Here is a 15716-nt window from a genome sequence, read left to right as displayed (position 1 = left end):
GCAAACCTCAACCTCACAAAAAAGAAGAGTTACAAGTACACAAGTCTTTTTTATGCATCCATGCCAGTTAGAAATACGAGAAGTGAAGAACAGCACAGATGGTGAAAAACAAAGACTACCCTGCTGCTGCTGCTGCTGCTGCTGCTGCTGCTGCTGCTGCGTCTCCACCACCACCACCACACATTCTCTAACTTTTTTTCACTGTTTTCTTTTTTTTTCTTGCCGTGGCAACGTGCCTCTCATTTCCCATCAGTCACGGTCACCTCCTTGGCCCCGCACTGTAATTCTCAAAAAACGTCATTATCATCCTGGTTTACAGCAGCAGGGCAAAATATTGTTTTACTGCAGTTGTGCAAAAATGAGTATACGGTCAATTTACAATCCACCTAAAAGTCTATTTATTTAACATCACAAAGCACACATTGCACAGCAGGAATCCAGTTTTAGAAACGCTTGCTATTATGTCTTTTCAATACACATCTGGAATGAATTGTTTCATAACTTGTACCCATATTCCCCCCAAACACTAAGCATGCTATGGCCCAGGGGGAAATAAGCACCTATTCATTTAGTCTTGAATTTGGGGCATAATTTGGTTTTGCTGGGGATAAAAAAAACATTTTATAACAACTTGTTATATGATTTATTTTATCACTGTGCCTGCTCAGCATTACCCATAGGCCTCTGCAACTGTAATGTATGTGTCCGCACAAATTTTAAGCATTAAGTGTTAATGTTCAACTCAACTCAAGCTGATTTGTGTTACTGCAAAGTGCTTTTCTGCAGGCATAGCAAACATTAAGTCACATTTATATTTTTCTTTTTACAGCAAAGACTTTTGGACATCTGGTTGTCCATCCCTCATTCACACTGAAATGTCAAACCTGTGTTTTATGTGTCCCACTGAGGCATTTACTTTTTTTCATGGTTCTGCACAATGACTGCAGTACACAAACCTCTCCACATGGTTAATTATCTTTCATAAAGTCATTTAATAACACTATCACCCATAATATGACTTAAGTTCAGTAGACATTAACCAATAACCAAATATGCATGTGCATATGTATGTTTTCAATTGCATTTTAGTTGGTTTCCTGCATGCCCATTCCATTGAGAAAAAGTCATTTCGATTGATTGCTTTTCCAGGCATCATTTAATATGATACATATTCACTTGTAAATATCGACCTTTCCCTGTCGCCCCGACATTTGTGCCATAAATACTTTAAAAGCTAGCTTGTGAAAAGATATGAAATGTTACGAAGCTGTAAATAAAGTTTGGTTTGAAACAGAAACAGGACTTTTTTTTTTATGGATGTGGTTGGAGTAATACAAACTTTAGATGTTGGAGAGGGAATGATTCAATTTCAAGGCTGCCCTCAAGTGGGAGTATATTCAGTATGAATGGGCACACAGCATGTTGGCCTCACATAACCCATAATTTAATTTGTCATTGGCTGGGAATGATTGTATTTCAGCTGTAATTAATAAGCAGCAAAAACTAAAAACAGACCAAACTCCCTTGTTTGCTGCAGTGGTTAGATGGTCTCGACAGCAGGACGCCTTTACAGTGCTTGTCACACACTGCCCCCTGCTGGAGAGCCGGTGACATGCAGTTGATTCAAAGGCATTCCCAGTCAGTGTTGTGACAAATGTCTTTATTTCAGCTTGATTAAAATGGCAATGATACAAACCTCAAATCAAACATAATTGAACAGAATACCAAAAGAAAATGGCACAACTAATAAGAAACAAAATGAAGACAAAATACCCACTATACATTTAAGTATGTACAACTTTGATAAATAAACCAATACTGTCTAGAACTATGATTGTTTTGCATGTTTTCCTTATCTCTCTAGGGTTAGTGCGCTGAGAGGAGCAGAGAGGAAGAGAACCGGCAAACAGAAGAGGCAGGGAGTGAGGAGAACGACCGGCAGGCACAAGATGAGGAGACGCCTGGAGACGAGAGCAGAAAAGACAACCGCTTGATGCACAACTCAGGGCTGCAACATTGTTCGCTATTTGACAAACTAGCGATGCCTCAGTGTGACCAATCAGCCACCCTGACCTCCATCGTTTCACCACCCGTATTCCTCACACAACTAGTAGTATTGTATTGTTTCACATCACACTTTGGATCCTGAGACGGGGACAACCCATTCGTTTACAGGCGTAGCTTCGATTCAAGCACACGTTTATTCGTGCCGCTTTAAAGCCTCTACAACAGTAAGCCATATATTATGTGTTATACATAAACCGACCTGAAGCACACAGTACAGCGATCAATGAGGTCAGGCCGACGGCTGAAAAGGACATGTGATTTGTTTTACCGTTAAATAGGTAGGCCTCCACAGAGAAAAAGCAAACCAAAAAGGCAGGAAACAAAATATTAAATTAAATTGTATGACTTTGGGAAGAAAACTGTGAATTTACTGTCGCTAACCAGCAGCTTTTCTCATCACATTTCATTTTGAGCGCCAGGCACTGTGCAGCAGTAAAATAACTTTCCTAACGATGAAAGTATGTAATAGAAAGTAGTCCTGTGTTTGAAGACAAAATGAGAGAACGAGGGGAAAAGAACATTTAAAAAAGGGGCCACCAATTCTACATTTCCAGACGAGACTGAGATCTCATAAGAAGCCCAGGGTGATAAATACGCATCCTTTTAAAAAAAAGACACTAAACCCCATGATGCATCTCCTGGACCTTCAGGAAATGAGAGCCAGATCCAACACTGAGACCGCGTTCAGACAGCAGACACCTCATGTGCATTTACAAAAACAGTTCAGTCTGGGACAGACGAGGCTTTCATTCCTCACACGGCTGTCGTGTTGTGAACAGGATCCATGTCAACACGGACATGGAACGTTTCAGAACATCCGAACAATCTCCTGAGCGGCAACTTTTCTTTTTTTTTTCAAACAAATACCTTTTTGTTTTATTTTTTTTTCTATAAAATCACTAACAGTTGGCGTATCCTAGCCTCCCTCCCCCACCTGCAGTTTCTGTCACAAGACCTTTTATTTTTATTTTTACAAAAGCAACAAACAAAAAAGGACTGAAGAAGAATGACATTTAAAGCTGTAAAAATAGACGCGTATCATCCTAACATATTAAAGCACATAAAAGGTTTTCTTTCAGAAAGCGAGGAATATTTTGGTTGAAGTGCCACACTTGGTCAGACCTGCTGAGTATAAAAGGATGTGTGCTACAGAGGACTGCATGAGTGTTTACATGTTGTGTATGTGTGCAATGTATATGGGGAATTGTTTCGTTAAAGCATCTTCAAAAGGGGATTTTGCTGAGGTACACAGCGAGATTTCCTTTCAGCCTCATAGACAGAGAGCACACACAAAGCCGAGAGAGAGAAAAGAGACAGGAGGTTAGAGGACGCTTTGGCCCCGACTCTTATCTAGAAACCCCAGCATGCTTCCTGTTTTTCTGGCCTGTAGAGTCCCAAAGCCAGATCTAGTATGTATCCTAGAGAAATCCCCTGGAGAGGTCTGAGGCAGACCTCGACCGTGGCATCTGCATCAACTCAGAAAGGATGAGCAGATGCATGGACCCCCCCCCCCTGCTCTGTCAAGTGACAACATCTGGACTGCTGAGGAGCTCTAGTGCCTCTTCATGGATGACACCTTCTTCTTCCGCGCTGCCAGCATGTCGTAAAAGGGGTCCCTGCTGATGGCAGCTCTGTGGACGCAAAGAGGAACATGTAAGTAAGAGAAGTTTTATGGCACTGTGTGCACTTATGCAGTACTGTAATGAGTACATGTGGTTAATGTGTCAGAAGGAGACATTTTTCTCAGTAAGACTGTAAAAATCTGCAATACCTGACTGATGATTAAACATTTATTGTGTTTTAACATACTAGTGCTTATATTTTATCTATATATGTAATGTGTTCTAAACTTAACAGCTTGTGGAAGTGTCAAAATCAGTTTAACCCAATCTGCGCTTATCAACCAGAATTTGGAAACCGTTTTTCTTTTTTGGCGAAAAACACTCAAAACACTCAAAACAAACAACTGTAGAGGAGAGTTGAAGAGAAGACACAGAGGGAGAGACACGAGGCAAAGATACTTTTTGCCTGCGGTGATCAACAGCAATTTGAGTCAATCGCAGTCCTTTTGCGAGTCATAACTCAATCAAATCTGAACACAGACATGAAACACATTTTTTAGGCTCAGTATGACTTACATTTTATAAATATGTCATTATCCCAGACATCCATAGAAAATAGACTTCCATAAATCAGCTTGGGAATCATTGAAAAACACAAAACAGTGTTTCTTACGGCTCCAGAGGAGAATCACGTAACCCAGATAGTTGTCTGTGTACAGAAACAGCACTTAATGGTGCCAAGAAATGTAAACAAATACAGGCTAACTCACGGTGTAATCAAAGCTGATCTACTGATTCCATGGGAACGTTAAAATTCTGTTTACGTCCCAAAAGCTTCCAAATTACAGGAGCTGTATTTCCAAAACATGAGGGTGCGATTATCCTCAAAACCGAAGCAAAACAAAGAACAATGAGAGGGACTTTGAAAAGCCCAGACATGCCTTACATGCACCGTATCATACTGGAAGGAGTGAAGGGGAAAAAAAACATTTACTTGATGCTGTTCATCCATTCCTCTTTTTCCTCAGCAGTGGGGGCGGAGATACGGTAGAAGGTGTGGTTGCCTTCCACAACGCGTCCATCAGCCTCAGTCTTGCACGCTTTTATCACCTGGTCCTTGTTGTCGGGAATGAAAAGCTCAAAGCAGTTCTATAGAAGGGAAGTGGATGGAGGTTAGAATTCACAGGAAATACGATGCCTGAAAAAAATAACTGTATAACGCTCATGTACCTACAGCTCCATGGTTACACTGTCTAGATTTAGAAATCTTTATGGCATACTATTCACCACTCTATACTGATGGTTGTCTATAGAAATGCAACTACCTGTCATGTGTTCAGTTTGGCGTTGTAACAACACCATTGCAGTGCAAATTTCCACTTGTCTATATTCTAAAAGGGCTGCACTGAAGAGAGACCTCCTATATTGTCCATTTAAAAAAATGGGTTGTAGTAAAATGCAGATCACAGGACGAACCAGTAGAGGGAGCTGTACTTACAGGCTTCTTGTCCTCCACCTCCTTGATGCTCAGATTCTCCAGTGGGATGATCCCTCTGGGCTCTTTATCCTGGAGAAATTTAAAATACGTGAGTGACCGTGGAGCACACCGGGAACAACAGGAACAGAAGGAGCAGATTATTTACTCACGGTGGTGTACTCAAAGTAGTACAGACAGTTGTCTGTGAGGATGAACCACCTCCTCTTCCAGGTCTTAACCCGTCCCCCTGTGGAGCAAACGGCCAGCGTCAGAGAGGCTCAGCGAAGAGAAAGGAGGGGGAAAGGAGCACTGAAGCACCGGGCTGAGCAGCAGACGGGCAGACAGATGTATGGACAGACAGACAAATGACGGCTCCACAGGACTCCTTTTACCCACAACATCCCAGTATTTACCCTGATCCACCATCACACCATGCGCTCACCATCACCACAACTGCATAGCCTTCCACTCGCTGGTTATTTTTCTCAACTCTTTAACTTCCTATCCTTTCCCTTTGTATGTTGATTTAAATCATATTATTTCACTAACATAGATGATGAATGACATAATAAAGCTTACTGGAGTCAATGTGATGCTATACAAAAAAGCCACATGTCACTATGACTGTTTTGGTGTCTGGAAACTCACATGGCCTCGTTTCTCTCTGCTTGGTTGCTGACTCAAGAGGATCGATAGACAGGATATATGTGCTGTCACACTAACTGGATCTATTGACCTCCCGCCCAAATTAAGTAACTAGAAGACATTATAAATGTGGAAAACACTCTGATGGACTATACAAGGATTGAATGCGGAAAGTAAGGAGTGAGGATTAAGTTCTCTTTCAGGCCCAATGGGGGCTCTCTGGTTAACTCTGCGCCCGCTGATCTGTAGCTGACCTCTGACCCCCCTTTGTCACCCATACTTCCTGAGAGGGGAAACCTGATCATAGTAGCAGATGGCATTCTCACGCTGGGAGGATTGGATGCCAACAAACTGAAAAAGAGGCAAGAAGCTCAGTGCCTAGAGCTAAGCTCGGCTTCTCTACAGGCATCTCAGACGTGAATTTCCTGTTTTGGCTTTGTTGAGTAGCTTCTCATTCATACAGGAGCAGTGTCCGGCGAGTGGAGGGACACGCTTTCCTCCTGAACATGACAGAGACCTAAGCCTCGTCTAGACTAAGCTATCCCACCACCAGTGTTAGAAAAAAAGCTGCTTTGTGAAACCCATCTACCAGGATAGAGGAGGCTTTGAGGAGGTTTATATACAGACATGTAAAACACACGTGTGTTATCATATAACAGCGGAAGGACTGTATATGATATCCCATCATAAAAACAGACATGATGATAGGTCAAACACTTCAGTCTATGCTTGTTATACTCTACAGACGCCATCAACACACGCTTCACTCGACAGGAAGAGAAGGGGAGCCCCTCGCCGCATCTCGACTCGACGGCGTGTTGCAACAAAAAAGCAGACAGACAGAAAAACACAGACACGATGGCAGAATCACACAGCTGACGGGCCTGAGAGTCGACTGGATTGCTTGGGAGGGTGTGATTGGTTTTCACGGTCGTGTCAGCTGCTGTCACTTCCGAGAAAAGAGAGGTGACCTCCTTCCCATGCAAGAATGTCTGGGACGAAGCATGACGTCCCAGCAGATTGTTGCAGAGATGTGTGGAGGGTGCTGGGCCAGAGTGGAGTTGAGTGGGGGGAGGGGCACCCATGCAAAATGGGACTGTGGGAGGCTGGGCGAGTAGAGGTCAAGAGGGCACAGGTTTTCTCCTCAATCATATATGGGTGTTGATAGTTTTATGATTCCCCTGATTTTTTTTTTTTTTTTTTTTTACAAGGGCTCTTATTTTGTAATTATTAGGAACGATTCATAAATTACAACAATGAACAGTCAAAACTATTAACCGTGTGCACTTTAAGTTTATAAGCATGCATGAATCATCTGAAGCACGCCTGAATCCCCTTTCGGCACACTCCTCTGCCCACGCTTCTCTCCCACAGTTTAGTCCAGTCCAGTCCAGCACCACACCGGGCCGCAGCCACTCCGTTACCCTTCAGATCCATTTAAAGCATAAGATAAGGAGACCAGAGCCACATTGTTGAAAAGGTGCAGTATTCCCGTTCCATGCAACCAGAGAGCAAACAACAATAAGCCAATGGTAAATGGGTGATGATCAATTTAGAGTCCTTGTTGTGCTCGCTGTATGGAAAAATGGTATAATGCAGCTTCCAAAAAACAGATCAAAGAGAGTGACCACGGCATACAGAGAAAAGGGTCAAACTGCTCGGTAGAGTGGTCACAAAGCTTCAGCTCCCCGTGCCGAACCCACAGGGTGGCAGATGAACCCGGTGACCGCCCGGCAACCACCCACAGAGATAAAAGAGTGTGGACAAACCACCGGCTCAATGAGAGACTGAACAGACAAACATCTGAAGTTCAAATGAGTCAATGGAGAGACACAAAATCAAAAAAAATCTACAGACAAAAAAAAAACCCTGTGTGAACGTATAAAAAAATGAAGAGAACAAAAGCATGGCGGACCACCAAAAGCACCCGAGAGCTGAGAGATGAACTAGCATTTGGCAAGAGCAGGTGTACATACCTCCTGAGGAAAGACAACAGCCAAAATCATGGGAACAAACAAACAAACGAAGAGGAAAAGAAAACAAAAAAATCAAATTAAATGATAAGGAATAATTGCACCACAGTCCTGCTAATCTGGTTCCAGGGAGGCTTTGATGCACTGCTTTACAGCTTTCATTTCTTATTTTCTGTAGTTCGCAATAAGGGTCAACAGATTGTAGATATCTGCTGTTATTACATCAGCCCACACGGGGGAGTTCTACTCAATGTCACTGTAAAGCACTACATTAAATTTCGCCTCCATTGCAGTTATATCCAGTTATTTACCTTCCACCGTGATTGTTTTACTCCAATCTGCCAATTAGGATTCAGAATGAGTAAATAAATCTTCACTTTCATGGTGTAGTTGGTTGTAAAGATTCACAGCAAATTAATTCACAGAAGATTAAATTTTCACTTTGAACATTCATGCTTTTTCTTTTTTATTAAATTCCATGTGAATCTGTACAACATAGAGAAATCTCAGAGGAAACAGAGGATGAAGAGTTAAGGGGTCCAGGGTTGTGCTTTTCTGTTTGTAGAGTAATTGTGACTGGTAAAAGTAGCTGAAAATCCTGAGAAACACTTGTAACAATACAGGTATGTGTGCGTGTGTTTTTGTCCAAACATAAATTCAGAAATGAGAGAAAAGACCAAAAAACCCTCACAACATCACGAAAAACTGCTCAAATGTAATTAGGATAAGAAAAATAATTATAAACATTAAGACAAACACTTTTATTAATTATTCAAATTCAAAAGCCTGCTGGGAATTTCCACAATGGCACAAAGTATGTGCTTCAAATCTCCAATTAAATCAGGATGATTTGTGTTTGTGCGCACATTTGATTTACGAGCTATGAAAGTCACTACGAGTGCATGTGCGTGCATGTCAGTGTATGAATATGCCTGGTCCTAAATTATTCAAAGGCCTCCACATGTCTCATGGCAACATTCATAATACATGAAAGCCGGCAGACTTCTGATGTCTTGGGTCGAGTGTGTACAAACCTATCCACACAAGCTCATAAGACACCTTACCTCACTCACACATTCACATAAAGGGTTATTGACCTCAGCGGTGACATTGTTCGCCAGCCTTGAGATAATCTACCAATATGTGCTGCTGTGAACACAACAACAAAGTAATCTATCGGTAATGCCACACTGATGACAGGGCCATTATTTTGGCAGTTCATTATGTGCTAATTAGCTGTGTGTACACGTATTGCCAGCGTCACTCACCCAGTTTTAGCAGCCAGCCCTCTCTGTCTGGGTTGAAGAAAGTGTGTGTGAGGTCGTTGCCGTCATCCTCTGGGATTTTGAAAGGCTCGTTCTTGATGCTCTCATACAGATTCTACAATAAAGACGGATAACTATGAACACAGAGCAGGTTTGAGGAGGGAAAACACACAGATTTAAAGCCATACTGACCCTGAGCAGGTCTTCGGGTAAGTCTCCTCCGTCGTTGATTCCTCTGTTCATGGAGATGAATCGTTCCACGGAAGGCTTGTCCTTCACATTCGGGTTGTGGAGGCTGGTGTTTAGCATGATGATGGCAAATGACAGGATGTAACAGGTGTCTGTAACGCACACAAACAAGATCACACCGTGAGACGGGGATATGCAAAGGGTTGCCGCTGACGCTGAAACTGCTGCCAGTGTTTAATTTAGTGTTTAAATATGAATGCAGATTAGCTGAGTGGAAAGCACTGCACTTAAGGAGGACCACAGTCAAACGGAGAGGAACAGATAGGCCAAGCTTCGTTAGCAAGTGGGCGGTAGTGAAAGGCTGTGAGTGGGCAGCCAAGAATGCATGTGTGCGTTACTGGATGCGCACGCTAATGTGTGTGTGCGCGCGTGTTTGCTAAAAGCCAACGTGGTCAGCACGCGGCTGAAGCAACAGCACTTTATCTGGCCCGTTAGGCTGTTGAGAAGTCCCATGCATTATTCACATCCATCTGCATCCATGTGAGAGGCAGGCAGGCATTGTTTCCCAAAAGCGAGACGCTCTTCCAGAGCACAGTTCACGTCAGCAGACTTTGTGTCTGCCAAACAAAGCAGTTCAGATACAAGTTCCATGGACATGCCATTAGACCTCAGTGTTAGACGGGAAATTAAGTGTTTCACGGAGCCGAAGTATTCCTGGTATATCAGTTATTATTAATATTCTGATAAGGAATTTCAATTAGAGTAACAATATTACTCACAAAAATTGCTAGATTTGATAATCAACTATCAAGACAAACGGAAGTAATTTTGTCCTTTGTTTCACTGCTCACACATTCAGAGCTCTTTGGCTTTTTATGACATGACTGAAAGGCAGACTGTGTGGCAGGACGGCGTTACCTGTGGACTGGAAAACACCAGGGTTGCATTGGCAGTAGCGCTGAGCGAAGGCCTCCATCATTCGGTCAATTTTCTGCGCTTCTCCCGGTAGCCGAAAACTCCATAGGAACTGTCTGTCAGGGGACACAGCTCAGCAGTCAGCAACAGACTAATTTCTATCGTTCTAGCATGAGGAAGTTCCCGGGGAGATGCTGTCTTACCTAAGGGCCTGAACCAGGTTGAGGTCTGTGAACTCATGAAGCTCCACAAAATCATGAAGGACTTGGATATTGAAGTCATCTCTACAGGAGACACACATGGCAAACGTTTTACTGCTAAAAATTTGAAACAAGCTTTTCTGCAAAACCAAGATCAAACAGTTTAGGCCCACAACTAATGATTATATTCATGGATTAATTTGTCAATCGCTTTCAACATATTTATATATACAATTTCATTACATAAAAGAGAAAGAAAATCATAGAGCTGGGCACAGGGAATGCCTCATGATGGACTGTTAAACACACAGAATATGCAGTAATACTCTCAAAGATGTATAAAAACATGATCACTCAATACATTTTCTGTTGATGGATCGATCCCCTAATCATTGAAACTCTAAAAGATATCTTTACCGCGAAGCAAATCTATCAAAGTGAATTTTGAAGAGTGATGTTGTGGATGCTTAAAGAATAAACCGCATTTGTATTGTAGCTCTTCGTAAAAGTTTGATGGCTGCCTCATTTGAAAGGTAATCCACACCAGGAGCGTGTCTGAGGACTCGGCCCAGGGTGTGATCTGGCTCACATCGGCTTAAGAGGTCTGTGATACGCTGCATCATCCGGCAGGAAAAACATCCACCGTCTCCCTTCTATATATTATCTAATCTCGATCATGACATCATTCCCAACCTTCATGCCCTTCAGGGTAAATGATCTGCCCTGTGGGAGCGTAGGATGGCTCGGAGGAGCTCTCGCTGACAAGATTCATACCCAGTCACGACCGTTCCCCCGTGGGCGAGTGACCAATCGTGTCTCAAGGCTCTCGAGTTGCTCCGGCCCCTCCTTACAGAATCAAAAACACTTGGAGAGCTAGATAACAATCAGACTAAGAGCATCCATCAACAGCTTGAACTCCATTTCCTGGTTTGACCTCACAGACCACACCCTAAATGTAACCGTGCCTGCCCTGTAGTCCCCGAGCGGCGCATACTGTACATCAGGCCTATTACTATTTCCTGTTTTATGTGTTCACTCTAGCAAGGATGGTCAAGCTCTCAAGTGAAACCGTTAATTGCTCTCCGACACTTGCATTGCCGAGATGCGAGTCTCTCGGTCGCGTTACTAATGAATGAGTAAGATGATCAAAGGCAGATGGAGGCGATTGAGTAACGGACATCGTCTTGGGAGGATCGTCTGAATGTGGGACCAATTAACTAGAGAGGATGGATGTGTGCCTGACCAAGAGGAAACAGCAATACGGAAAATATGCACTCTCTATTCGATGCTTATATCAACCACATGGATGGGTGCTGGTGAGTCATGATGGAGTATTAGAGGGAGAAGGTTAGATAGAGGGAACAGCGGATCTTCCTCCTGACCTCTCTCCGAGGTAATCTCCGATGGCTGTTTTGTTGAGGCCCTCGCCCTTGTACAGGAATTGAGCAATGTCCTCACTGGTATTCTTCAGCAAGTCGTTCTCGATCAGGAACTGGATCCCCTAAGAAACAGACAGGGCCCCAGGTCACTTCCTGCTTATGAGAACATGTGGGACAAATCACATGTCTGATAATTCAAGACAGTTTCCTCCACCTACCTTTTTGGGGTCCATGTTAAATTTCTTACGGCCCATGGCCACCTGTTTATTCCTCTGCATATTTTTCCTGGAACATAAGAGGGCAGGTTGTTGGTAGTTGTTCTTGATGAGAAATTAATGTTGTACACAGCAAACTCTGGTATATAAAAAGGGGCAGAAACTAACATTTACTGTCATTATTGATTCATCCGATTTTATTTTTTCCAAGCATTAATCACAATTTCCCCAAACTCAAGTCTTTAAATTGCTTTTTTATTCTGACCAAAAGGTCCAAACCCCAAATATATTGAATTATATATCACAGAAGACTCAGGACACCAATTTTTAATTTCTGCTTGAACAACTTAATAATTGCTCCATTGTGAATACATTTAGCTTTTTTGCCTTTTAGGTATTCAAATCCAACAAACTGATTCGACAAGGCTCTGCCAATTACAACAAATGTATTGGCTTTATTTCCTGAAAGTGTCTTTAACATTTTCATTTGTTTGGCAGAGGCTGGCCTCTCCTCCCCCTTCACCGTGATGACAAAGCATTGATAATGCGGTTTAACATCATGCATATGGGAACGTCTCATTTCTCAGGCTTCCAGTTATTCAGGGGTCAAAGTGCACTCAAAGAGTCTACCGTCACCATGGATACATCTCCATCTCCAGCCGGTGAGAGGTCACCACTTCTTCCCACTGATTCATTCACAGCAGCATTCCTTCGGCTCTTTGCTGCCAAAGTCCAACGCTTGACTAAACGGACGTCTGCTCCGCGGCAGCAGCGCAGAACTGTACTTTCTTCAATAAAAGGATCGAAGGAAGCGTTGATCACAAGACGGTACTGTAACCCTTAATGGGTTTTAGATCCAAGAAAGGTTATCCTATAGCTGATGGGATCCCTATCCACTTGAGTAGACCAAACATCAGCACTCCCACCCATGGGACCATCCATTGTCTACCTCTACCCATACACCCACTGCATTATTCAATAAGGCCCCCCATCACGGAGGGGATGCCTGATGAAACATTTAAAATGCCTTAAAAGCAAAGCTAATTTGGGAACGTATTTGGTGTGACGGGAACACCCGTCAAACATTAATAATTGACAGCTTAATTTGCTGAGTTAATAGAAGGCAAACAACAAGCTTCTTAAGGCAAAACAGAGAGGGGTGTGTGTTCTTACCTCTCCTCAGTGGACCCCAGGTTCTCGATCTCACTCGTCACTACTGCTATCTCATCCTTCAGCCGCTGTAGAAAAGACATACACGTTAAGTCTTAGAATTCATGAGAATTAATTCATCATCTGCCCACTCATTTCCCTGACACCAGGATGTGTGGACACATGCCACGCAACACACACAACATGCAAAGCATCCGTTTGGCTCTATCAAACAAGTGTCAACATCACTGTATGTCCACAAAGAGAGCAGTCACATCTGACGAACTTCACACACTGCTGCACATCCAGTCATCAGTTACCGACCGATAGCTGTAATAACCGTCTTTATCTCATGTCAACGCTTGTGAGTGTGCTCTACTAAACAATCCTCTCATTCTGAATCGATTGGGAGGGGGAGGGGCATTCGGGGATAACCTCAATACATATAGAGTAAGAAAGCGTAAAAGTGGATTATATTTTGTGCTGCGCTTTAGTGATTAATGGCCTTAGAGGCAGATTTAGTCGATCAAGGCAGGACCGCTGGTGCCAGACTGGCGCAGTCGGATGGAGAGGTTGACGTCAGCTTGATGAAAGTGTGGAATAATAACATAAGAGTACACAGACAGAGTTTATTATTGATCACGTAAAAGGCTACAATCATAAAGCCTCTCCATTCACATCCAGCTGCAGTGTAAATATATTGTTTATAATTTCTCATGTATAATACTTATTCACTATAGGCCAAACCACAAAGGGAACATCTGTGCTTTCAAGGCCTGCGCAATCACAACACATTCCTCAGATGCTTGCCTCCGCAAACAAAGGCTGTGCTCATATAGGGAAGTGGGTGGTGGTGGTGGGGGTGGAGAAGGAGGAGAAGGAGTCTGTGTCCAGACAACCGAGGAGGTGCGGAGGAGAGGACTGGGGCAACAGTGGTTGCCAGAGAGTGGGGAGGGGGCGGCCATGGTGGGCCAGGCTCATAAAAGAGAGTGTGTTGGATCATACCTCTGATATTTGCCATGACACTTCTGTCACCCCAGGTTGTATTTTGCTTACAGGGTTGGTTATTGATTGACAGGACTGACCTGAGCAGCTCGCTTCAATAATCAGCTCAGCTCTTGAGTCAAGGCAGCAGCCCAAAAAAATCAGCATGGGCCATGGCCAGGAATCAATCAGAGCACTTTAGGGAAATATGGCCAAGCTGATTTGAATCCTGGCTCTGAGGGATATTCGACTCGCTGCATGAGCATAATCCTATTTCAGCTGTATGCTTAACTCATTTTTTTTTAAGTTATATTCAACGTCACATTTCAGTGAAAACACCAGAAAGAGATAAACTTCACATCTTGACACGAGCACATCTACAAAACACAAATGGCTAAACGGTAAACAAAAATGGTTTGCTGGGGAAGTGAGCAGGAAATACCTCACATTCCACATTTTAAGGACTTTTGGAAAAGCAGCATTTGTACAACCAGATAAAAGGTAAATATTTAACACAAAAACAGAGGAGTTGCAGTTTTAGCTGAAGGCACTGGAAGTGAGCAAAGTGTCTTGAAATTATAAGCCTATACCCCTTTAGCCTCTAAGAGCAGCGCTCCAGATTAAAGTTTTACATTGATCCCACTGGTGAGCCTAACTTTTACCATTCAGGTGCACCAGCACATAATCCAGGTGCACCCAAAATTTTTCACTGCGCCTTATAGTACCGCAATAAAACACCTATTATACATTTTCTTTATAGTCCCCATATACACTGTTCATTTCTTAACACATTCGGTCAATGACTATAAACAGGAATAAAGATACGAAAAAAAGAAGACAAAAAAGCTAAAGATATTTGTTTTTCCATTATTTAAATCTCAACACAAACAAGAAATCAAACTAAAACCAAAAGGCTCGTCTTTGGTGATATTATAAGCAGTGTTAAATGACCAGCTGTGTTTCTGGTGCTTTTTTAACTATTCTGAATGACGACGCTCCGACAGTAAAGCGTTCCCAGCCAGGCTCTGGCCGTACTCTTTGCAGTAAATGTATAATGTTGGCCTGTCCACAGCGAACCAGAGACCAGATCAAACAACCGGTTCTTAAAACAATGGCTCGGACGGAGACGTGTGAGACAGGATCGGTATCTTCCGGTGCGAGGGGAGACAGGTGTTACGGACACGTCTTCAATTTTGACTCTCAAGTCACTCTGCTTGATTACTTTTCCTCACAAACATTCACCGAAGATGAGACCGGGGTCAGAGCCAATCAGAGACCTAGGCACGCCCCTACTCGGCCCCTGATTGGCTCAGACCGTGGTGATTCACCTCTGTATGCTGTGGGGAAACAAACACATGCAGTATGCTTTTTTTTTTGTACCCATCCACTGTTTCTGTGTTTTTAGATTTGTACATATAAACATTAAAAACAGCCCCCATATCCTATTCCAGTATTACCTGAATGTCCTCCTGCAGCTCCTGCTTGCGCCTGCGGATGTTCTCCAGCTCCTGCTGCTCCTCTGGAGTGAGGTCGTCCGGCACTGGAGAGGGATGAGAGAGAGGATGAAGGGTTAGTTGCCCAAAATATAATGCACCTTAATCCTTCTCTATGCATATCTATCCCCTGAGGCGTGTCCCTGAGGGTATCTCGGTGTCCTGAAATAACATTGTAATTCCCCTTGATATCAAAAAGTGAT

The 15716-nt window shown here is 43.1% G+C and overlaps 1 protein-coding gene across 3 annotated transcripts in view; it reads right to left on the bottom strand.

The window, feature by feature from the left end:
* Positions 1 to 1645: 1645 nt before the first annotated feature.
* cyth1a (cytohesin 1a) overlaps positions 1646 to 15716 on the bottom strand; it is a 43716-nt gene continuing 29645 nt past the window's right edge. For 2 of the 3 annotated variants that reach the window (XM_084036604.1, XM_084036605.1), the window contains exons 2-13: positions 15478 to 15560; positions 13061 to 13125; positions 11891 to 11957; positions 11676 to 11794; positions 10297 to 10377; positions 10097 to 10209; positions 9182 to 9330; positions 8993 to 9104; positions 5277 to 5353; positions 5128 to 5196; positions 4624 to 4778; positions 1646 to 3698 (exon numbers count right to left, since the gene is read on the bottom strand). In XM_084036604.1, the coding sequence (XP_083892730.1) occupies positions 3620 to 3698; positions 4624 to 4778; positions 5128 to 5196; positions 5277 to 5353; positions 8993 to 9104; positions 9182 to 9330; positions 10097 to 10209; positions 10297 to 10377; positions 11676 to 11794; positions 11891 to 11957; positions 13061 to 13125; positions 15478 to 15560 (1169 nt within the window). In that variant the 3' untranslated portion in view covers positions 1646 to 3619. Of the gene's footprint in view, positions 3699 to 4623; positions 4779 to 5127; positions 5197 to 5276; positions 5356 to 8991; positions 9105 to 9181; positions 9331 to 10096; positions 10210 to 10296; positions 10378 to 11675; positions 11795 to 11890; positions 11958 to 13060; positions 13126 to 15477; positions 15561 to 15716 lie in introns of all 3 variants that reach the window. The other variant, XM_084036606.1, reaches the window with a different exon arrangement.

This window comes from Eutrigla gurnardus, assembly GCF_963514095.1.
Source record: "Eutrigla gurnardus genome assembly, chromosome: 20".
Lineage (NCBI taxonomy): Eukaryota > Metazoa > Chordata > Actinopteri > Perciformes > Triglidae > Eutrigla > Eutrigla gurnardus.
The sequence above is the reverse complement of the archived record's forward strand: the minus strand, read 5'-3'. Positions and strand labels throughout refer to the sequence as shown.